Here is a 24,985-nt window from a genome sequence, read left to right on the forward strand (position 1 = left end):
AACACAGAGTCCATCCACATGCGCACACAGACATACAGACATACAGACATACAGACAGACAGACAGACAGACAGACACAGACACAGACACAGACACAGACACAGACACACACACACACACACACACACACACACACACACACACACATGGCTTGTGTAAGTAATTGCCCGTTAATTTAGCCAGAAAAGTGGATGCCATTTCACCCAGAAGGTTCATTGCTCTCTCAGAAAACTCCTTAGTTGAACAGCTTGTCAACCGGCACCATGGACCATTACATTACAGAATGAATCCCAAATGGCTCCCTTTTCCCTGTATAGTGCACTACTGCTGACCAGGGCTCATAGGGAATAGTGTGCCATTTGGGACTCAGTCACAGGCTGTGCCAGTGCCGTCTGTCCAACTTATAATAAACTCCCCAATGGGAAACTAAAGGGTGAATTATGACAGGTCAGAAACATAATCTCCTTCCATCCTTCACTGAAAACCATTTAGCCTTGCACAACGTGGCTGTTTCTCCTTCTCAATAGTGGAGTTATTCATAGCTGTATCTGGGTAGACCTCTATCTGAGTAGACCTGTATCTGAGTAGACCTGTATCTGGGTAGACCTGTATCTGAGTAGACCTGTATCTGGGTAGACCTGTATCTGAGTAGACCTGTATCTGGGTAGACCTGTAGTAGACCTGTATCTGAGTAGACCTGTATCTGGGTAGACCTGTATCTGGGTAGACCTGTATCTGGGTAGACCTGTATCTGAGTAGACCTGTATCTGGGTAGACCTGTATCTGGGTAGACCTGTATCTGGGTAGACCTGTATCTGGGTAGACCTGTATCTGGGTAGACCTGTATCTGAGTAGACCTGTAGTAGACCTGTATCTGGGTAGACCTGTATCTGAGTAGACCTGTATCTGAGTAGACCTGTAGTAGACCTGTATCTGAGTAGACTTGTATCTGAGTAGACCTGTATCTGAGTAGACCTGTATCTGGGTAGACCTGTAGTAGACCTGTATCTGAGTAGACTTGTATCTGAGTAGACCTGTATCTGAGTAGACCTGTATCTGGGTAGACCTGTATCTGGGTAGACCTGTATCTGGGTAGACCTGTATCTGAGTAGACCTGTAGTAGACCTGTATCTGGGTAGACCTGTATCTGAGTAGACCTGTATCTGAGTAGACCTGTATCTGGGTAGACCTGTATCTGGGTAGACCTGTATCTGAGTAAACCTGTATCTGAGTAAACCTGTAGTAGACCTGTAGTAGACCTGTATCTGAGTAGACCTGTAGTAGACCTGTATCTGTGTAGACCTGTATCTGGGTAGACCTGTATCTCAGTAGACCTGTAGTAAACCTGTATCTGAGTAGACCTGTATCTGAGTAGACCTGTATATGAGTAGACCTGTATCTAGTAGACCTGTATCTGGGTAGACCTGTATCTGAGTGACTGTCCCCTGGCTCTGAACTGTCCCCTGGCTCTGGGCTGTCCCCTGGCTCTGGGCTGTGACTGTCCCCTGGGTCTAGACTGTGACTGTCCCCTGGCTATAGACTGTGGCTGTCCCCTGGTTCTGGGCTGTGACTGTCCCCTGGCTCTAGACTGTGACTGTCCCCTGGCTCTGTACTGTGACTGTCCCCTGGCTCTGTACTGTGACCGTCCCCTGGCTCTGGACTGTGAATGTCCCTTGGCTCTGGACTGTGACTGTCCCCTGGCTCTGGACTGTGACTGTACTGTGACTGTCCCCTGGCTCTGTACTGTGACCGTCCCCTGGCTCTGGACTGTGAATGTCCCTTGGCTCTGGACTGTGACTGTCCCCTGGCTCTGGACTGTGACTGTCCCCTGGCTCTGGGCTGTGTCTGTCCCCTGGCTCTAGACTGTGACTGTCCCCTGGCTCTGAACTGTGACTGTCCCCTGGCTCTGTACTGTGGCTGTCCCCTGGCTCTGGACTGTGACTGTCCCCTGGCTCTAGACTGTGACTGTCCCCTGGCTCTGGGCTGTCCCCTGGCTCTAGACTGTGACTGTCCTCTGGCTCTGGGCTGTGACTGTCCCCTGGCTCTGGGCTGTGACTGTCCCCTGGCTCTGGGCTGTCCCCTGGCTCTAGACTGTGACTGTCCCCTGGCTCTGGGCTGTGACTGTCCCCTTGCTCTGGGCTGTCCCCTGGCTCTAGACTGTGACTGTCCCCTGGCTCTGGGCTGTGACTGTCCCCTGGCTCTAGACTGTGACTGTCCCCTGGCTCCTCTGTACAATAGGAACCTGGTGGTGTGGTTGTGTTTGGTCAGGACTTACTCCCAGTACAGGACAGGTCTCCCTCAGTGTGTGTGTGTGTGTGTGTTTGTGTGTGTGTGCTTGCCTCTGTGTGTGTATGTGTGTGTGTGTTTGTGCTTGTGTGTGTGTGCTTGCCTGTGTGTGTGTTTGTGTGTGTGTGTGTGTGGGCACATGTTTGTGCTTGCCTGTGTGTGTGTGTGTGTGTGTGTTTGTATGTGTGTTCGTGCTTGTGTGTGTATGTGTGTTGGTGTTTGCTTGCGTGTGTGTGTGTGTGTGTGTTTGTTGTGGTGTGGAGGACAGGTCTCCCTCTGAGGGCACATGCTGATCATATCTCCTGAATTACCCACATTCCCTGGCGGTAGACAAGAGGATGCTCGCCTCAGCCCACTGGCCGTCTTTGCACCACTGCACCGCAGAAATGTACTAAAACAGCTTAATATATTCTTAAGGATTGGTGCGTCCCCTGCGGGACAGTTGAGCTAACGTAGGCTAATACGATTAGCATGACTAGCAAGTAACAAGTAACAAGAACATTTCCCAGGACATAGACATATATCTGATATGGGTAGAAAGCTTAAATTATTGTTAATCTAACCGCACTGTCCAATTTACAGTAGCTATTAGAGTGAAATAATATCATGCTATTGTTTGAGAAGAGTGCACAGCTTTGAACATGAAAAGTTATTAATAAAGAAATTGGGCACATTTGGGCAGTCTTGATACAACATTTTTAACAGAAATTAAATGGTTCATTGGATCAGTCTAAAACTTTACACATACACTGCTGCCGTCTAGTGGCCAAAATCCAAATTGCACATGGGCTGGAATAATACATAATGGCATTTCTCTTGCATTTCAAAGATGATGGTACTTAAAAAAAGTTTTTTTCTGTGTATTATCTTTTACCAGATCTATTGTGTTATATTCTGCTACATTCATTTCCTTCCACAAACTTCAAATTGTTTCCTTTCAAATGATGCAAAGAATTTGCATATCTTTGCTTCAGGTCCTGAGCTACAGACAGTTAGATTTGGGTATGTCATTTTAGGCGAAAATTGAAAAAAAGGGTTGATACTTAATTAAATATCCCCTGACACTACAGCCTTACAGATACTAAATACCCCCTGACACTACAGCCTTACAGATACTAAATACCCCCTGACACTACAGCCTTACAGATACTAAATACCCCCTGACACTACAGCCTTACAGATACTAAATACCCCCTGACACTACAGCCTTACAGATACTAAATACCCCCTGACACTACAGCCTTACAGATACTAAATACCCCCTGACACTACAGCCTTACAGATACTAAATACCCCCTGACACTACAGCCTTACAGATACTAAATACCCCCTGACACTACAGCCTTACAGATACTAAATACCCCCTGACACTACAGCCTTACAGATACTAAATACCCCCTGACACTACAGCCTTACAGATATTAAATACCCCCTGACACTACAGCCTTACAGATACTAAATACCCCCTGACACTACAGCCTTACAGATACTAAATACCCCCTGACACTACAGCCTTACAGATACTAAATACCCCCTGACACTACAGCCTTACAGATACTAAATATCCACTATTACTGCAGCCAATTCATAATGCATAGCATACTTACATTGAACCCACTGAGACAGGCCAAAGGGGAACACAGAATCCCTCCTGTCCATCTGCAATAAGACATTTATCTCTACAGTCACAGGTCATAGTGTCCTGTCTGTCCATCTGCAATAAGACATTTACCTCTACAGTCACAGGTCATAGTGTCCTGTCTGTCCATCTGCAATAAGGCATGTCACTTACAGTCACAGTTCATAGTGTCCTGTCTGTCCATCTGCAATAATACATGTACCTCTACAGTCAACACTTCTGTGTGTTACCATGTGTCACCACTCTTAACCCCACGTATCACTCAGTGCTGAGTCCATGAGGACAGAAGAGACGGTATGTTCAAAGTACAGCGCCGTGCTCCGATACTCTGTTTCAATAAATGCACTCTTGAGAATCAGGAGAAAAAAAAACAATATTTTATTGACACAAACAAGCACACGTCAACATAAATAAATTACCCAACAAATATTTTAAAAAAATATCAATGTACAACAGTGTTCTCTAATAATTCAGGTAGCGGTTCAATTTCAAGTAAAACGGAAACAAAGACAACAGCTGACAGAAAACGTAGTTTGGTCCGAAATGCCACCCTATTCCCTACATAGTGACACTCTATTCCCTGCATAGTGACACTCTATTCCCTACATAGTGACACCCTATTCCCTACATAGTGACACTCTATTCCCTACATAGTGACACTCTATTCCCTATATAGTGACACCCTACATAGTGACAACCTACATAGTGACACCCTATTCCCTATATAGTGACACCCTACATAGTGACACCCTATTCCCTACATAGTGACACTCTATTCCCTATATAGTGACACTCTATTCCCTACATAGTGACACTCTATTCCCTACATAGTGACACTCTATTCCCTATATAGTGACACCCTACATAGTGACACTCTATTCCCTATATAGTGACACCCTATTCCCTACATAGTGACACCCTAATCCCTACATAGTGACACCCTATTCCCTACATAGTGACACCCTATTCCCTACATAGTGACACCCTACATAGTGACACCCTACATAGTGACACCCTATTCCCTATATAGTGACACCCTACATAGTGACACCCTATTCCCTACATAGTGACACTCTATTCCCTATATAGTGACACTCTATTCCCTACATAGTGACACTCTATTCCCTATATAGTGACACCCTACATAGTGACACCCTATTCCCTATATAGTGACACCCTATTCCCTATATAGTGACACTCTATTCCCTACATAGTGACACTCTATTCCCTACATAGTGACACTCTATTCCCAATATAGTGACACTCTATTCCCTATATAGTGACACCCTATTGCCTACATAGTGGCACCCTATTCCCTACATAGTGACACCCTATTCCCTACATAGTGACACTCTATTCCCTACATAGTGACACTCTATTCCCTATATAGTGACACCCTACATAGTGACACCCTATTCCCTATATAGTGACACCCTACATAGTGACACCCTATTCCCTATATAGTGACACTCTATTCCCTACATAGTGACACTCTATTCCCTACATAGTGACACTCTATTCCCTATATAGTGACACCCTATTCCCTATATAGTGACACCCTACATAGTGACACTCTATTCCCTATATAGTGACACTCTATTCCCTATATAGTGACACTCTATTCCCTACATAGTGACACTCTATTCCCTACATAGTGACACTCTATTCCCTACATAGTGACACTCTATTCCCTACATAGTGACACTCTATTCCCTACATAGTGACACTCTATTCCCTACATAGTGACACTCTATTCCCTACATAGTGACACTCTATTCCCTACATAGTGAAACTCTATTCCCTATATAGTGACACCCTACATAGTGACACCCTATTCCCTACATAGTGACACTCTATTCCCTACATAGTGACACTCTATTCCCTACATAGTGACACTCTATTCCCTACATAGTGACACTCTATTCCCTACATAGTGACACTCTATTCCCTACATAGTGACACTCTATTCCCTATATAGTGACACCCTACATAGTGACACTCTATTCCCTAGATAGTGACACCCTACATAGTGACACCCTATTCCCTATATAGTGACACTCTATTCCCTACATAGTGACACTCTATTCCCTACATAGTGACACTCTATTCCCTATATAGTGACACCCTATTCCCTATATAGTGGCACCCTACATAGTGACACTCTATTCCCTATATAGTGACACTCTATTCCCTATATAGTGACACTCTCTTCCCTACATAGTGACACTCTATTCCCTACATAGTGACACTCTATTCCCTACATAGTGACACTCTATTCCCTACATTGTGACACTCTATTCCCTACATAGTGACACTCTATTCCCTACATAGTGACACTCTATTCCCTACATAGTGACACTCTATTCCCTACATAGTGACACTCTATTCCCTACATAGTGACACTCTATTCCCTATATAGTGACACCCTACATAGTGACACCCTATTCCCTACATAGTGACACTATTCCCTACATAGTGACACTCTATTCCCTATATAGTGACACTCTATTCCCTACATAGTGACACTCTATTCCCTACATAGTGACACTCTATTCCCTATATAGTGACACCCTATTCCCTACATAGTGACACTCTATTCCCAATATAGTGACACTCTATTCCCTACATAGTGACACTCTATTCCCTACATAGTGACACTCTATTCCCTACATAGTGACACCCTATTCCCTACATAGTGACACCCTAATCCCTACATAGTGACACCCTATTCCCTACATAGTGACACCCTATTCCCTACATAGTGACACCCTATTCCCTACATAGTGACACCCTAATCCCTACATAGTGACACCCTATTCCCTATATAGTGACATCCTATATAGTGACACCCTATTCCCTACATAGTGACACCCTATTCCCTACATAGTGACACTCTATTCCCTACATAGTGACACCCTAATCCCTACATAGTGACACCCTGTTCCCTATATAGTGACATCCTATATAGTGACACCCTATTCCCTACATAGTGACACCTTTTTCCCTGTACAGGGACACCCTATTCTCTGTAGTGACACCCTATTTTCTGTACTGGCACACTATTCCCTACGTACTACCATAGGGCCTGGTCAAAAGTAGTGCACTATGTAGAGAATAGGGTTCTATTTTGAACGCATACACTGTTAGAAAAAAGGTTTCTGAAAGGGTTCTGTCCTCATTGGAGAACGCATATCTTTTCCACGTAGAAACCATTTTGGTTTCAGGTAGAAAAAGGGTTCTACATGAAATAGGTTCTCTTATATGGTACAACTGAAGAAACCTTTTAGGTTCTAGATTGCACCTTTCTCTCTAATAGTGTAAGGTGCCATTTTGGATACACATTTAGAGATTTTTAGAGTCTTTCACTCTCGTACTCTGGCATCTCAGAGTGCATGCTGGGTAGGGGGGTAAGGGGTACATTGGGAATGTAGTAGAGTGACTCCTGACTGACAGTAGGCGGCGTGTGGGATGGACTATTCACCCCTGAGTCTGAATCCTGAGCCACGGGACCCTCTGTCTGCAGCATCTCTTCTTCACTATATTTCGCCTCTCTTGACTGCAGAGGAAGCGAGTTCACAGGAAGGGTCGTGGACTCGGGATGGCCTTTCAGCTTCAGCTCGTCAAGCTCCTGGAAGTTCTTGAGGCGGACCACCTCCTTGTGGGCGGAGCCACCGTAACACGGCAACAGCACAAAGACTTCCTTACGGAACTTAGAACTCATTCCGAAGTAGATGAGGGGGTTGTAGAAGGAGGCGGATTTAGCGAAGAGACGGGTGAAGATTAAAGTCATGTTGGGGACGTGGTAACCACAGGCAGACCACATGGAGACCACAGCATAGGGAGACCATGCCATGATGAAGGCTGTGCAGATCACTATGGAGACCTGAAGGAGAAGTGACAGAGAAGAGAGATTAAAAAAGCTACAGGACTGTTTGGCTAGCTACAGGACTGTTTGGCTAGCTAAAGGACTGTTTGGCTAGCTACAGGACTGTTTGGCTAGCTAAAGGACTGTTTGGCTAGCTAAAGGACTGTTTGGCTAGCTACAGGACTGTTTGGCTAGCTACAGGACTGTTTGGCTAGCTACAGGACTGTTTGGCTAGCTACAGGACTGTTTGGCTAGCTACAGGACTGTTTGGCTAGCTACAGGACTGTTTGGCTAGCTAAAGGACTGTTTGGCTAGCTACAGGACTGTTTGGCTAGCTACAGGACTGTTTGGCTAGCTACAGGACTGTTTGGCTAGCTACAGGACCGTTTGGCTAGCTAAAGGACTGTTTGGCTAGATACAGGACTGTTTGGCTAGCTACAGGACTGTTTGGCTAGTTACAGGACTGTTTGGCTAGCTACAGGACTGTTTGGCTAGCTACATGACTGTTTGGCTAGCTACAGGACTGTTTAGCTAGCTACAGGACTGTTTGGCTAGCTACAGGACTGTTTGGCTGTCTACAGGACTGTTTGGCTAGCTACAGGACATTTTTAGCTAGCTACAGGACTGTTTGGCTAGCTACAGGACTGTTCTGCTAGCTACAGGACTGTTTGGCTAGCTACAGGACTGTTTAGCTAGCTACAGGACTGTTTGGCTAGCTACAGGACTGTTTGGCTAGCTACAGGACCGTTTGGCTAACTACAGGACTGTTTGGCTAGCTACACGACTGATTGGCTAGCTACAGGACTGTTTGGCTAGCTACAGGACTGTTTGGCTAGCTACAGGACTGTTTGGCTAGCTACAGGACTGTTTGGCTAGCTACAGGACTGTTTGGCTAGCTACAGGACTGTTTGGCTAGCTACATGACTGTTTGGCTAGCTACAGGACTGTTTGGCTAGCTACAGGACTGTTTGGCTAGCTCCAGGACTGTTTGGCTGTCTACAGGACTGTTTAGCTAGCTACAGGACTGTTTGGCTAGCTACAGGACATTTTTAGCTAGCTACAGGACTGTTTGGCTAGCTCCAGGACTGTTTGGCTAGCTACAGGACATTTTTAGCTAGCTCCAGGACTGTTTGGCTAGCTACATGACTGTTTGGCTAGCTACAGGACTGTTTGGCTAGCTACAGGACATTTTTAGCTAGCTACAGGACTGTTTGGCTAGCTACAGGACTGTTTGGCTAGCTACAGGACTGTTTGGCTAGCTACAGGACTGTTTGGCTAGCACAGACTGGAATATGTTTTCACCCGATAACATTGATGAGTTTACCACATCAGTCACCAGCGTCATTAATAAATGCATCGACGACTTCGTCCCCACAGTGACAGTACATACATATCCCAACCAGAAGCCATGTATTACAGGCAACATCCGCACTGAATTTAAGGATAGAGCTGTCGCTTTCAAGGAGCGGAACACTAATCTGGACGCTTACAAGAAATCCTGCTATGACCTCCAAAGAGACATCAAACAGGCAAAGTACCGATAAAGGACTAAGATCGAATCCTACAACACCGGCTCTGACGCTCGTTGGATGTGGCAGGGCTTGCAAACTATCACGGATTCCAAAGGGAATTGCAGCTGCTAGTTGCCCAGTGATGTAAGCCTACCAGAAGATTGAAATGCCATCAATGCTCGCCTCAAGGCAAGTAACACTGAACAATGCATGAGAGCACCAGCCATTCCGGACGACTGTGTGATCTCATTTTTTGTAGCCATTGTGAGTAAGATCTTTAAACAGGTTAACATTCACAAGGCCGCAATGCCAGACGAAATACCAGTACACGTAGGATGTGCTGACCAGCTGGCAAATGTCCTCACTAACCTTTTCAACCTCTCCCTGACTCAGTCTGTAATACCAACATGTTTCAACAGACCCCCATAGTCCCTGTGCCAAGCTAATCTGTCTAAATGACTATCGTCACATAGCACTCACATCTGTAGCCATGAAATGCTTTAAAAAGCTGTTCATGCCTCACATCCACTCCATTATCCCAGAAACCCTAGACCCACTCCAATTTGCATACCACCCAAACAGATCCACAGATGACGCAATCTCTATTGTACTCAACACTGCCCTTTCCCACCTGGACAAAAGGAACACCTATATGAGAATGCTGTTCATTGGCTACAGCTCAGCGTTCAACAGCTTAGAGCCCTCATAGCTCATCACTAAGCTCAGGAACCTTTAACTGAACACCGCCCTCTGCAACTGGATTCTGGACATCCTGACGGGCCCGCCCCCAGGCGGTGAGGAGAGGCAACAACACATCCACCATGCTGACCCTCAAAACTGGGTCCCCTCAAGGGTGCATGCTGAGTCCACTCCTATACTCCCTGTTCACCCATGACTGTGTGGCTGAGCACGACTCCAACACCATCGTTAAGTTTGCTGACGACACCATGGTGGTAGGCCTGATCACTGACGACGATGAGACAGCCTATAGGGAGGAGGTCAGTGACCTGGCAATGTGGTGCCAGGACAACAACCTCTCCCTCAACGTCGATGTCCATATCACTAAGGAATTAGGGTGGTCCACATACACCAACACAATCCTTAAAAAGGCACGACAAAAGCCTCTTCCCCCTCATGATGCTGAAAAGATTTGGCATGGGCCCTCAGCTCTTCAAAAAATTCTACAGCTGCACCATTGAGAGCATCTTGACTGGCTGCATCAGCGCATGATATGGCAACTGCTTTGCATCCAACAGCAAGATGATACAGAGGGTAGTGCATATGGCCCATTACATCACTATACCAGGCGGTGTCAAAGGAAGGCCTTAAAAATTGTCAAGAACTCCAGCCACCCAAGTCAGAGACTGTTCTCTCTGCTACCGCACGGCAAGCGGTACCGATGCACCATGTCTGGAACCAACAGGACCCTGAACAGCTTCTACCCTCAAGCCATAAGGCTGCTAAATAGTTGACCAAATAGCTACCCGGACGATCTGCATTGACACCTCACATTCACTTCTGCTACTGCGTATTATCTATCATATTGCTTAGTCACTTTACCCTTGCCTTTATGTACATACGTATCTACCTTAATTACCTCGTACCCCTGCACATGGACTGGGTACTGGTACTCTGTGTATATAGCCTAGTTATCATTACTCAGTACTGATACTCCGTGTATATAGCCTAGTTCTCATTACTCAGTACTGGTACCCCGTGTATACAGCCAGGTTATCATTACTCAGTACTGGTACCCCGTGTATATAGTCTAGTTATCATTACTCAGTACTGGTACCCCGTGTATACAGCCAAGTTATCATTACTCAGTACTGGTACTCTGTGTATATAGCCTAGTTATCATTACTCAGTACTGGTACTCTGTGTATAAAGCCTAGTTATCATTACTCAGTACTGGTACTCTGTGTATATAGCCTAGTTATCATTACTCAGTACTGGTACTCTGTGTACATAACCTAGATATCATTACTCAGTACTGGTACTCTGTGTATATAACCTAGTTATCATTACTCAGTACTGGTACCCCGTGTATATAACCTAGTTATCATTACTCAGTACTGGTACCCTATGTATATAGTCAAGTTATCATTACTCATTGAGTATTTATTCCTTGTGTTATTATTTTTCTATTTTCTTTCTCTCCGTATTGTTGTGAAGGGCCCGTAAGTCAGCATTTCACTGTCAGTCTACACGTGTCGTTGTGAAGGGCCCGTAAGTCAGCATTTCACTGTTAGTCTACACGTGTGGTTGTGAAGGGCCCGTAAGTCAGCATTTCACTGTTAGTCTACACGTGTCGTTGTGAAGGGCCCCGTAAGTCAGCATTTCACTGTTAGTCTACACGTGTCGTTGTGAAGGGCCCGTAAGTCAGCATTTCACTGTTAGTCTACACGTGTCGTTGTGAAGGGCCCGTAATTCAGCATTTCACTGTTAGTCTACACGTGTCGTTGTGAAGGGCCCGTAAGTCAGCATTTCACTGTTAGTCTACACGTGTCGTTGTGAAGGGCCTGTAATTCAGCATTTCACTGTTAGTCTACACGTGTCGTTGTGAAGGGCCTGTAATTCAGCATTTCACTGTTAGTCTACACGTGTCGTTGTGAAGGGCCCGTAAGTCAGCATTTCACTGTTAGTCTACACGTGTTGTTTACAAAACAGGTGACAAATATTTGTCATTTTTTATTTTATTTACGTTTACTGTCCACTGTGCTTCTGATGAACCTTTTGCGATCTTGGCTGGGTTATTTAAAAAAATCCCTTTCTGTTTCTGTTCTGTTGATGTAAATAGGTCTTCTAACTAAATGTTATTGATTGAATTGATTGATTGATTGGTTGGTTAATTGGCTCACCCTCGTGACGTCTCGTTCCACCTTCCTCTGTCTGACTGAGAGGTATCCATCAGCAGACATGGCGTTGCTGCTCACCACTGTATGGATGATGGCTACATAGGAGAACACCATGACCATGACCGGGACGAAGAAGCAGGAGATAAGGATGGACATGATGTAGGACTTGTAGATGGTGGAGTAGTTAGCCTTGGACCAGTCCACCTCACAGGTCCCGTACCCGCAGTCTGGAGGTGGAGATATGGGGATGAATGGGTTAGAGTGGTGTTTGGAGAGGTGGTCGCATGAATGGATGGATGGATGGATGGATGGGTGGTCGCATGCATGAATGGATGAACGGATGGATGGATGGATGAATACATGGATATATAGAGGGATAAATGGATGGATGGATGAATACATGGATATATAGAGGGATAAATGGATGGATGGATGGATGGATGGATATATAGAGAGATGAATGGATGGATGGATGGATATATAGAGGGATAAACGGATGGATGGATGGATGGATGGATATATAGAGAGATGAATGGATGGATGGATGGATATATAGAGGGATAAACGGATGGATGGATGGATATATAGAGGGATGGATGGATGGATGGATGGATGGATATATAGAGGGATAAATGGATGGATGAACGGATGGATGGATGGATATATAGAGGGATAAATGGATGGATGGAGGGATGAATACATGGATATATAGAGGGATAAATGGATGGATGGATGGATGGATATATAGAGGGATAAATGGATGGATGAATGGATGAATGGATGGATGGATGAATACATGGATATATAGAGGGATAAATGGATGGATGGATGGATGGATGTATATATAGAGGAATAAATGGATGGGTTAGAGCGGTGTTTCGAGAGGTGGTCGCATCCATGAATGGATGAACGGATGGATGGAGGAATACATGGATAAATAGATGGATAAATGGATGGATGGTCGCATGCATGAATGGATGAACGGATGGATGGATGAATACATGGATATATAGATGGATAAATGGATGGATGGAGGGATGAATACATGGATATATAGAGGGATAAATGGATGGATGGATATATAGAGGGATAAATGGATGGATGGATATATAGAGGGATGAATGGATGGATGGATGGATGGATGGATGGATGGATGGAGGAATGAATGGATGGATGGATGGATTGATGGAGGGATGGATGGATGTATGGATGGATCGAGGGAGGAAGGGAGGGAGACACTAACCTGTGTAGCTGCCCCAGCCCAGCAGTGGAGCGACAGACCAGAACAAAGCTCCAACCCAGATGAACATTAGAGAGATGCAGATGGTGCTTAAACTGACGCAGTAGGCTGGAAACAGGACACACACACACACACACACACACACACACACACACACACACACACACACACACACACACACACACACACACAGGCAATGAGTGTGTGTTCCAGTCAAGCCACTTTGTGACATCGGTTGATGTAAAAAGGGCTTTATAAATTAATGTGATTGATTGATATAACATGGTTTGAGACACAGTGTGTAAAAAACGATAATCAACATTTCCCTTTAATCCTGCAGTCACCCTCAACATTTCCCTATAATCGTGCAGTCACCCTCAACATCGCCTATAATCGTGCAGTCACCCTCAACATTTCCCTATAATCCTGCAGTCACCCTCAACATTTCCCTATAATCCTGCAGTCACCCTCAACATCGCCTATAATCGTGCAGTCACCCTCAACATTTCCCTATAATCCTGCAGTCACCCTGAACATTTCCCTATAATCCTGCAGTCACCCTCAACATTTCCCTTTAATCCTGCAGTCACCCTCAACATTTCCTTTTAATCCTGCAGTCACCTTCAACATTTCCCTATAATCCTGCAGTCACCCTCAAAATGTCCCTTTAATCCTGCAGTCACCCTCAACATTTACCTATAATCCTGCAGTCACCCTCAACATTTCCCTATAATCCTGCAGTCCCCCTCAACATTTCCCTTTAATCCTGCAGTCACCCTCAACATTTCCCTTTATCCCTGCAGTCACCCTCAACATTTCCCTATAATCCTGCAGTCACCCTCAACATTTCCCTATAATCCTGCAGTCACCCTCAACATTTCCCTATAATCCTGCAGTCACCCTCAAAATGTCCCTTTAATCCTGCAGTCACCCTCAACATTTACCTATAATCCTGCAGTCACCCTCAACATTTCCCTATAATCCTGCAGTCCCCCTCAACATTTCCCTTTAATCCTGCAGTCACCCTCAACATTTCCCTTTATCCCTGCAGTCACCCTCAACATTTTCCTTTATCCCTGCAGTCACCCTCAACATTTCCCTTTATCCCTGCAGTCACCCTCAACATTTCCCTCACTGCTTAGCGATTTTGACGCGTCACCCGGAGCTCCGGCATCAAACATGACATCACTAGTTAGCACACCTGATTCAACTTGTCAATTAACACACTATTAACACCTATGGAATTTTTACAAAATAATATGGCTAACATTGAATTTCAAAAAAGCCTGTATTGTTCTTCAAAAGATTGTGTGTAGAACCTTTGCGATTGAGAAAGGTTTTTTATAGTACCATTCTCCATAAAGGTTCTATAAAGAACCATTAAGAATTGTAACCATAGCGGAACACTTTTTGTTGCTATATAGAACCTTTTTTAATAGTTCTTTAGAGGAACCTTAGGAAAGTTCTTTATAGCACCATACAAGTTCCATTTAGAACCTCATGAGCATGATTCTTTATAGAACCTTCAAAAAAAGGTGATCTGCTATGGTTACAAGCCAAACAACCCTTATCTGGTGCAATATAGAGCCATTTGTTTTTCTGTGTAGTCCTTGATCCTAGATCAGTGTGTCACCCTCTCTAAAAGGGCTCTGATTTCCAAATGATATTCCTCTGCAAACACGCGACAGGAAAAGTTGGAGGGAAGCTGGCACGTTAAAGTCCTGAATTCTTTCCACCCCAGTTATGAATGTCAGACTGTGACATTTTTATGAACAATGAGTCTCTTTTTTTCAGGCGCCACCCGGCAAGCACTTGTAAATGACTCCCACTGAAAATAACCTTTCTTGACAAAGTACATATAGGTTTGTATTCAGTGAGAAGAGAATGAATCGATTGTTGTGATTGGTGTGCTTCCAATGACCAACAAGATTAAATCAGTCACTTATATCTGATTACAGGACATGCTGTGTGAATCCTGTATGAGGTGATTTGCTTTTTAGTGCCTCAGTAAATGATGTAACACAATAGTCTAATTGAAGGTATTGGAGGCCAATCTGAACGATCAATTTCAAATCATTTCAATGTGACTTATGAAAGACGTTTAGCACACAATCAAATACTGACACATACAGTACAAGATCCAGTCAACTGATGAACTAAAAAAACAACCCAGAATGTATTCAATTGTATACAATTGATTGATGAATAGACTACTCTACCCAAGATGTCAGCCATTTTGTATTTATTTTGGAATAATCTCAAAAACATACTGTAAAACCCCCCCTCCTGTAAACCTCCACTCCTGTAAAACCTCCCCTCCCGTAAAACCTCCCCTCCTGTAAAACCTCTCCTCCTGTAAAACTTCTCGTCATGTAAACCTCCCCTCCTGTAAAACCTCTCCTCCTGTAAAACTTCCCCTCCTGTAAAACTTCCCCTCCTGTAAAACTTCCCCTCCTGTAAAACTTCTCCTCCTGTAAAACCTCTCCTCCTGTAAAAACCTCCCCTTCGGAGCAATCAACCCACCATAGAGTGATAACAACAGAAGTTAACAGAAGCAGTTATTCTATTATTACCTAGTTAAGACATTCCTCACCTCAACCTCACCTCAAATTAAGTTAATTGTCAGGTCTGGTGTAGAGAATGTACTATAATAGTTATCATTAATCAAACAGTAATCTCCTTCCATAAATCCAGCCAGTAATGACAGCCCATTAACAGCGAGAACAACATATATCACGCTCTTTCTTCTCTTGTCAGATAAGACCTACTGGAATGTGACTCCCCAATTGACACCATGTTCCCTATTTAGTGCACTACTTTTGACCAGGGCTGAGACCATGTACCCTATTTAGTGCACTACGTTTGACCAGGCCCTATGGACCGCACCCTAACTTCTTTCCAGAGAGACATCAGGGATTGTAACATACTTTGTTTCACGGAAACATGTCTTTCTCTGGGATATACTGTTGGAGTCGGTCCAACTGGATTCTCAGTTGATCGCTCCGACAGGAATAAACATCTCTCCGGAAGAAGAAGAAGGGTGGGGGTGTACAGTTGAAGTCGGAAGTTTACATACACTTAAGTTGGAGCCATTAAAACAAGTTTTTCAACCACTCCACACATTCCTTGTTAACAAACTATAGTTTTGACAAGTCTGTTAGGACATCTACTTTGTGCATGACACAAGTAATCTTTCCAACAATTGTTTAGGCTACCCGAAACGTTTCACCCAAGTTAAACAATTTAAAGGCAATGCTACCAAATACTAATTGAGGGTATGTAAACTTCTGACCCACTGGGAATGTGATGAAAGAAATAAAAGCTGAAAGAAATAAAAGCTGAAATAAATCATTCTCTGTACTATTACTCTGACATTTCACATTCTTAAAATAAAGTGGTGATCCTAACTGACCTAAAACAGGGAATTTTTACTGGGATTAAATGTCAGGAATTGTGAGAAACTGAGTTTAAATGTATTTGGCTGCGTATGTAAACTTGCGACTTCAACTGCATGTTTCATGATTAACGACTCATGGTGTAATTGTGATAACATACAGGAACTCAAGTCCTTTGTTCCCCCGACCTAGAATAGCTCACAATCAAATGCTGTATTATCTCCCAATAGATTTTACTTTGATTATGGTCAAGGCCGTGTACCCCCCCCCCCCCCCCCCCCTCAAGCCGATACCACAACGGCCCTCAAGGAACTTCCCTGGATTTTATGCAAGTCTTCTCCAGGTAAATATTCCTGTAGGTGATGGCTTTGTTATGGAAGGTTTGGGAATCGCTTTATTTTAGTTGGTTGTATAATTTAACGGCTCTTTTTGGGATTTTGATAATTACCAGGTACTAGGCCTAATTCTGCTCTGTATTATTTGGTGTTTTACGTTGTACACGGAGGATGTTTTTTTGCAGAATTATGCATGCAGAGTCTCTATTTGCTGATGGTCCCATTTTGTGAAATCTTGGTTGGTGAGCGGACCCCAGACATCACAACCACAAAGGGTAATGGGTAATGGGTTCTATAACTGATTCAAGTATTTTTGGCCAGATCCAGAGCAACTGTGTCTAGATGGAATTTGTATTTGTGGTCCTGGCAACTGGACCTTTTTTGAAACACCATTATTTTTTGTCTTACATAGATTTACTGTTAGGGCCCAGGTCTGACAGAATCTGTGTAGAAGAACTAGGTGCTGGTGTAGGCCCTCCTTGGTTGGGGACAGATGTACCAGATCATCAGGAAACAGTAGACATTTGACTTCAGATCCTAGGAGGGTGAGGCCAGGTACTATGGACTGTTCTAGTGCTGTCATGTACTGTCATGTTGTGTCTTGTCTCTGTCCTTTCCCTTCACCCTGTCTCCCTCTGCTGGTCGTTGTTAGGTTACCTTTTCTCCCCCGCTTTCCCCCAGCTGTTCCTTGTCTCCTCTTGACTACCTCGTCACCCCTTCTCCCACCTGTTCCCCTTTTCCCTCTGATTAGTCCCCTATATCTCTCTCTGTTTTTGTTCCTGTCCTTGTCGGATTCTTGTTTGTTGTGTTTCATGCCTGAACCAGACTGTCGTCATGTTTTGCTGTAACCTTGTCTTGTCCTGTCGGAATCTGCCGGTCCGTCTGAGCCTACCTATGTTTGGTAATTAAAGAAGCTCTGTTTAAGTTAATTCGCTTTTGGGTCCTCATTCACGCACCGTAACAGAAGAATCCGACCAAGAATGGACCCAGCGACTTCGGATCCTCTCCACTCAGCCGTCGGGATCCAGGGAGCGATGCTAGGCAGACACGAGCAGGAAGTGTCTGCTGCTCGACATGCCGTTGAGACCCTGGCCACCCAAGTCTCCAACCTCACAGAACAGGTTCACCATCTCCGCCTCGATCCACCGGCCACTTCCAGGGCTTTCGAATCTCCGGAGCCCAGAATCAATAACCCACCGTGTTACTCTGGGGAGCCCACTGAATGCCGCTCGTTCCTCACCCAGTGTGATATTGTGTTTTCTCTCCAGCCCAACACTTACTCCAGGAGCACTGCTCGTGTCGCCTACGTCATATCTCTCCTTATTGGACGGGCTCGTGAGTGGGGCACGGCAATCTGGGAGGCAAGGGCAGAGTGTACTAACCAGTATCAGGACTTTAAGGAGGAGATGATACGGGTTTTTGATCGATCTGTTTTTGGGGAGGAGGCTTCCAGGGCCCTGTCTTCCCTATGTCAAGGCAATCGATCCATAACAGACTACTCTATTGAGTTTCGCACTCTTGCTGTCTCCAGTGGCTGGAACGAGCCGGCCTTGCTCGCTCGTCTTCTGGAGGGTCTCCGCGCAGAGGTAAAGGATGAGATTCTCTCCCGGGAGGTTCCTTCCAGCGTGGATTCCTTGATTGAACTCGCTATTCGCATTGAGCGACGGGTTGATCTTCGTCACCGAGCTCGTGGAAAGGAGCTCGCGCTCTCCGTCGCTCCCCTCTCCGCATCACTACCATCTTCCTCTGCCGGCTCGGGTGCTGAGCCCATGCAGCTGGGAGGTATCCGCATCTCGACTAAGGAGAGGGAACGGAGAATCACCAACCGCCTCTGTCTCTATTGCGGTTCCGCTGGTCATTTTGTCACTTCATGTCCAGTAAAAGGCCAGAGCTTGTCAGTAAGCGGAGGGCTACTGGTGAGCGCTACTACTCCTGTCTCTCCTTCAAGATCCTGCACTACCTTGTCGGTCCATCTACGCTGGACCGGTTCGTCAGCTTCCTGCAGTGCCTTAATAGACTCTGGGGCGGAGGGCTGTTTTATGGACGAGACCTGGGCTCGGGAACATGACATTCCTCTCAGACAGTTAAAGGAGCCCACGGCCTTGTTCGCCCTGGATGGTAGTCCTCTCCCCAGGATTCAGCGTGAGACGCTACCTTTAACCCTCACTGTTTCTGGTAATCATAGTGAAACCATTTCTTTTTTAATTTTTCGTTCACCTTTTACACCTGTTGTTTTGGGCCATCCCTGGCTAGTTTGTCATAATCCTTCCATTAATTGGTCTAGTAATTCTATCCTCTCCTGGAACGTCTCTTGTCATGTGAAATGTTTAATGTCTGCTATCCCTCCTGTTTCCTCTGTCTCTTCTTCACAGGAGGAGCCTGGTGATTTGACAGGGGTGCCGGAGGAATATCACGATCTGCGCACGGTGTTCAGTCGGTCCAGGGCCACCTCTCTTCCTCCACACCGGTCGTATGATTGTAGTATTGATCTCCTTCCGGGAACCACCCCCCCCCGGGGTAGACTATACTCTCTGTCGGCTCCCGAACGTAAGGCTCTCGAAGATTATTTGTCTGTAGCTCTTGACTCCGGTACCATAGTCCCCTCCTCCTCTCCCGCCGGAGCGGGGTTTTTTTTTGTCAAGAAGAAGGACGGGTCTCTGCGCCCCTGCATAGATTATCGAGGGCTGAATGACATAACAGTGAAGAATCGTTATCCGCTTCCTCTTATGTCTTCAGCCTTCGAGATCCTGCAGGGAGCCAGGTTTTTCACTAAGTTGGACCTTCGTAACGCTTACCATCTCGTGCGCATCAGGGAGGGGGACGAGTGGAAGACGGCGTTTAACACTCCGTTAGGGCACTTTGAATACCGGGTCCTTCCTTTCGGCCTCGCTAACGCTCCAGCTGTCTTTCAGGCATTAGTCAATGATGTCCTGAGAGACATGCTGAACATCTTTGTTTTCGTTTACCTTGACGATATCCTGATTTTTTCACCGTCACTCCAGATTCATGTTCAGCACGTTCGACGTGTCCTCCAGCGCCTTTTAGAGAATTGTCTTTTTGTGAAGGCTGAGAAGTGCACTTTTCATGCCTCCTCCGTCACATTTCTCGGTTCTGTTATTTCCGCTGAAGGCATTAAGATGGATCCCGCTAAGGTCCAAGCTGTCATTGATTGGCCCGTCCCTAAGTCACGCGTCGAGCTGCAGCGCTTTCTCGGCTTCGCGAACTTCTATCGTCGTTTCATCCGTAATTTCGGTCAGGTGGCAGCTCCTCTCACAGCCCTTACTTCTGTCAAGACGTGCTTTAAGTGGTCCGTTTCCGCCCAGGGAGCTTTTGATCTCCTCAAGAATCGTTTTACATCCGCTCCTATCCTTGTTACACCTGACGTCTCTAGACAGTTCGTTGTCGAGGTTGACGCGTCAGAGGTGGGCGTGGGAGCCATTCTTTCTCAGCGCTCCCTCTCTGACGACAAGGTCCACCCATGCGCGTATTTTTCTCATCGCCTGTCGCCATCGGAACGTAACTATGATGTGGGTAACCGCGAACTGCTCGCCATCCGGTTAGCCCTAGGCGAATGGCGACAGTGGTTGGAGGGGGCGACCGTTCCTTTTGTCGTTTGGACTGACCATAGGAACCTTGAGTACATCCGTTCTGCCAAACGACTTAATGCGCGTCAGGCGCGTTGGGCGCTGTTTTTCGCTCGTTTCGAGTTCGTGATTTCTTATCGTCCGGGCTCTAAGAACACCAAGCCTGATGCTTTGTCTCGTCTCTTCAGTTCTTCAGTAGCCTCCACTGACCCCGAGGGGATTCTCCCTGAGGGGCGTGTTGTCGGGTTGACTGTCTGGGGAATTGAGAGGCAGGTAAAACAAGCGCTCACTCACACTCCGTCGCCGCGCGCTTGTCCTAGGAACCTTCTTTTCGTTCCCGTTCCTACTCGTCTGGCCGTTCTTCAGTGGGCTCACTCTGCCAAGTTAGCCGGCCACCCTGGCGTTCGGGGTACGCTTGCTTCCATTCGCCAGCGTTTTTGGTGGCCCACCCGGGAGCATGACACGCGTCGTTTCGTGGCTGCTTGTTCGGTCTGCGCGCAGACTAAGTCCGGTAACTCTCCTCCTGCCGGCCGTCTCAGGCCGCTTCCTATTCCCTCTCGACCGTGGTCTCACATCGCCTTAGATTTTGTCACCGGACTGCCTTCGTCAGCGGGGAAGACTGTTATTCTTACGGTTGTCGATAGGTTCTCTAAGGCGGCTCATTTCATTCCCCTTGCTAAGCTTCCTTCTGCTAAAGAGACGGCACAAATCATCATCGAGAATGTTTTCAGAATTCATGGCCTTCCGTCAGACGTCGTTTCGGACAGAGGTCCGCAATTCACGTCTCAATTTTGGAGGGAGTTTTGCCGTTTGATTGGGGCTTCCGTCAGTCTCTCTTCCGGCTTTCACCCCCAGTCTAACGGTCAAGCAGAACGGGCCAATCAGACTATTGGTCGCATCTTACGCAGTCTTTCTTTTCGCAACCCTGCGTCTTGGTCAGAACAGCTCCCCTGGGCAGAATACGCCCACAACTCGCTTCCTTCGTCTGCGACCGGGCTATCTCCTTTTCAGAGTAGCCTCGGGTACCAGCCTCCGCTGTTCTCATCTCAGTTCGCCGAGTCCAGCGTCCCCTCCGCTCAGGCTTTTGTCCAACGTTGCGAGCGCACCTGGAAGAGGGTCAGGTCTGCACTTTGCCGTTATAGGACGCAGACTGTGAGGGCTGCTAATAAGCGTAGAACTAAGAGTCCTAGATATTGTCGCGGTCAGAGAGTTTGGCTCTCCACTCAGAACCTTCCCCTTAGGACGGCTTCTCGCAAGTTGACCCCGCGGTTCATTGGTCCGTTCCGTATTTCTCGGGTCATTAATCCTGTCGCAGTTCGACTTCTTCTTCCGCGATACCTTCGCCGCGTCCACCCGGTCTTCCATGTCTCCTGCATCAAGCCCGTCCTTCGCGCCCCCGCTCGTCTCCCCCCCCCCCCCCCCCCCCATCCTTGTCGAGGGCGCACCCATCTACAGGGTCCGTAGAATTTTGGACATGCGTCCTCGGGGCCGTGGTCACCAGTACCTCGTAGATTGGGAGGGGTACGGTCCTGAGGAGAGGAGTTGGGTTCCCTCTCGGGACGTGCTGGACCGTGCGCTGATCGAGGATTTCCTCCGTTGCCGCCAGGTTTCCTCCTCGAGTGCGCCAGGAGGCGCTCGGTGAGTGGGGGGGTACTGTCATGTACTGTCATGTTGTGTCTTGTCTCTGTCCTTTCCCTTCACCCTGTCTCCCTCTGCTGGTCGTTGTTAGGTTACCTTTTCTCCCCCGCTTTCCCCCAGCTGTTCCTTGTCTCCTCTTGACTACCTCGTCACCCCTTCTCCCACCTGTTCCCCTTTTCCCTCTGATTAGTCCCCTATATCTCTCTCTGTTTTTGTTCCTGTCCTTGTCGGATTCTTGTTTGTTGTGTTTCATGCCTGAACCAGACTGTCGTCATGTTTTGCTGTAACCTTGTCTTGTCCTGTCGGAATCTGCCGGTCCGTCTGAGCCTACCTATGTTTGGTAATTAAAGAAGCTCTGTTTAAGTTAATTAGCTTTTGGGTCCTCATTCACGCACCGTAACAAGTGCCCTCACCAATTTGTTGACATATATGTTGAAGAGGGTGGGGCTTAAGCTCTCACCCCACGGACCTGTGTAAAGAAATGTTCGTATTTTTGGCCAATTTTAACTGCACACCTGTTGTTTGTGTTCATGGATTTTATAATGTTGGATGTTTTTCCCCCAACACCACTTTCCATCAATTTGTATAGCAGACCCACATGGCAAACGGAGTGAAGCTTTTTTTGGACTTTGGCTTTGTTTTGGTTTGTTTGTTTGTCAATTAGGGTGTGCAGGGTGAATACATGGTCTGTTGTACGGTAATTTGTTAAAGCCAATTGGACATTTGCTCAGTACATTGTTTTCACCGAGGAAATGTACATGCAGAGGAATTTCCTAAGTTTGCTGTTGATAGTTATTGGGGGCAGCAGCAGGTAGCCTCGTGGTTAGAGCTTTGGGCCAGTAACTGACAGGTTGCTGGATCAAATCACCGAGCTGACAAGGTAAAAATCTGTCATTCTGCCCCTAAACAAGGCAGTTATTTTATTGTGTTACTTTTTATAATTTTTTACTTTAGTTTATTTGGTAAATATTTTCTAAACTCTTCTTGAACTGCACTGTTGGTTAAGGGCTTGTGAGTAAGCATTTCACAGTAAGGTCAACACTTGTTGTGTTTCGCACATGTGACAAATAAAGTTTGATTTGATTTTAACCATAAAACGGAATTTCTGGAAAACCTGGGAATTCAGAGGAAGTTACCAGCGTTTTGTCAACCTACTCGAGATGATAGTTTAGCTGTTATAATTTATATGTTATTCTGACTTTTGTGTTATAATTTATATGTTATTCTGTTATTCTGACCTTTGTTAGGCTGGCATCCCTTGATGTATCTGGTGACACTGATGACAGTCAGGGTGTTGATGCTGGCCAGGCCAAACAACAAGGTGAAGAAGCCATCAACCTATAGGAGAGGAGATAGGGGGAGGGTCAGTAAGCTATTGGTTCACATCTGATAATGACTGGCTGTCTCTGCCTGTCACTCAGTGATGACTGACAGGTTACTGGAAGCATACATTCCTTAGGGGCGGGACCATTTAGTTTGTTTTTGCTGTAGTCTGATAATATAACACGTTGCTCTGGTCTGTATCAGATAATACAGTGCCTTGCGAAAGTATTCGGCCCCCTTGAACTTTGCGACCTTTTGCCACATTTCAAGCTTCAAACATAAACATATAAAACTGTATTTTTTTGTGAAGAATCAACAACAAGTGGGACACAATCATGAAGTGGAACGACATTTATTGGATATTTCAAACTTTTTTAACAAATCAAAAACTGAAAAATTGGGCGTGCAAAATTATTCAAGCAACACTGAAGCATGCATGAGAGCATCAGTTGTTCCGGATGACTGTGTGATCGCACTCTCCATAGCCGATGTGAGTAAGACCTTCAAACAGGTTAACATTCAAACAGATTAACAGGACGTGTACTCCGAGCATGCGCTGACCAACTGGCAAGTGTCTTCACTGACATTTTCAACCTGAGTCTGTAATACCAACATGTTTCAAGCAGACCACCATAGTCCCTGTGCCCAAGAACACTAAAGTAAGCTGCCTAAATGATTACTGACCCGTAGCACTCACGTCTGTAGCCATGAAGTGCTTTGAAAGGCTGTTCATGGCTCACATCCACACCATTATCCCAGAAACCCTAGACCCACTCAAATTTGCATACCGCCTCAACAGATCCACGCTCACTGTGAGGTCTACTACACCTGTTGTATTCAGCATTTCACTGTAAGGTCTACCTACACCTGTTGTATTCAGCATTTCACTGTAAGGTCTACCTACACCTGTTGTATTCAGCATTTCACTGTAAGGTCTACTACACCTGTTGTATTCAGCATTTCACTGTAAGGTCTACCTACACCTGTTGTATTCAGCATTTCACTGTAAGGTCTACTACACCTGTTGTATTCAGCATTTCACTGTAAGGTCTACTACACATGTTGTATTCAGCATTTCACTGGGAGGTCTACTACACCTGTTGTATTCAGCATTTCACTGTGAGGTCTACTACACCTGTCGTATTCAGCATTTCACTGTAAGGTCTACTACACCTGTTGTATTCAGCATTTCACTGTAAGGTCTACTGCACCTGTTGTATTCAGCATTTCACTGTAAGGTCTACTACACCTGTTGTATTCAGCATTTCACTGTAAGGTCTACTACACCTGTTGTATTCAGCATTTCACTGG

The 24,985-nt window shown here is 45.8% G+C and overlaps 1 protein-coding gene across 1 annotated transcript in view; it reads right to left on the bottom strand.

The window, feature by feature from the left end:
• Window positions 1-5,385: 5,385 nt before the first annotated feature.
• LOC110492799 (visual pigment-like receptor peropsin) overlaps window positions 5,386-24,985 on the bottom strand; it is a 37,441-nt gene continuing 17,841 nt past the window's right edge. Inside the window, exons 3-6 of the mRNA XM_090201630.1 lie at window positions 23,590-23,689; window positions 13,403-13,507; window positions 12,163-12,386; window positions 5,386-7,808 (exon numbers count right to left, since the gene is read on the bottom strand). Of these exons, the coding sequence (XP_090057756.1) occupies window positions 7,278-7,808; window positions 12,163-12,386; window positions 13,403-13,507; window positions 23,590-23,689 (960 nt within the window). The 3' untranslated portion in view covers window positions 5,386-7,277. The remainder of the gene's footprint in view (window positions 7,809-12,162; window positions 12,387-13,402; window positions 13,508-23,589; window positions 23,690-24,985) is intronic.

Source organism: Oncorhynchus mykiss, chromosome 16, assembly GCF_057628025.1.
Source record: "Oncorhynchus mykiss isolate SJ-2025 chromosome 16, ASM5762802v1, whole genome shotgun sequence".
Classification (NCBI taxonomy): Eukaryota; Metazoa; Chordata; class Actinopteri; order Salmoniformes; family Salmonidae; genus Oncorhynchus; species Oncorhynchus mykiss.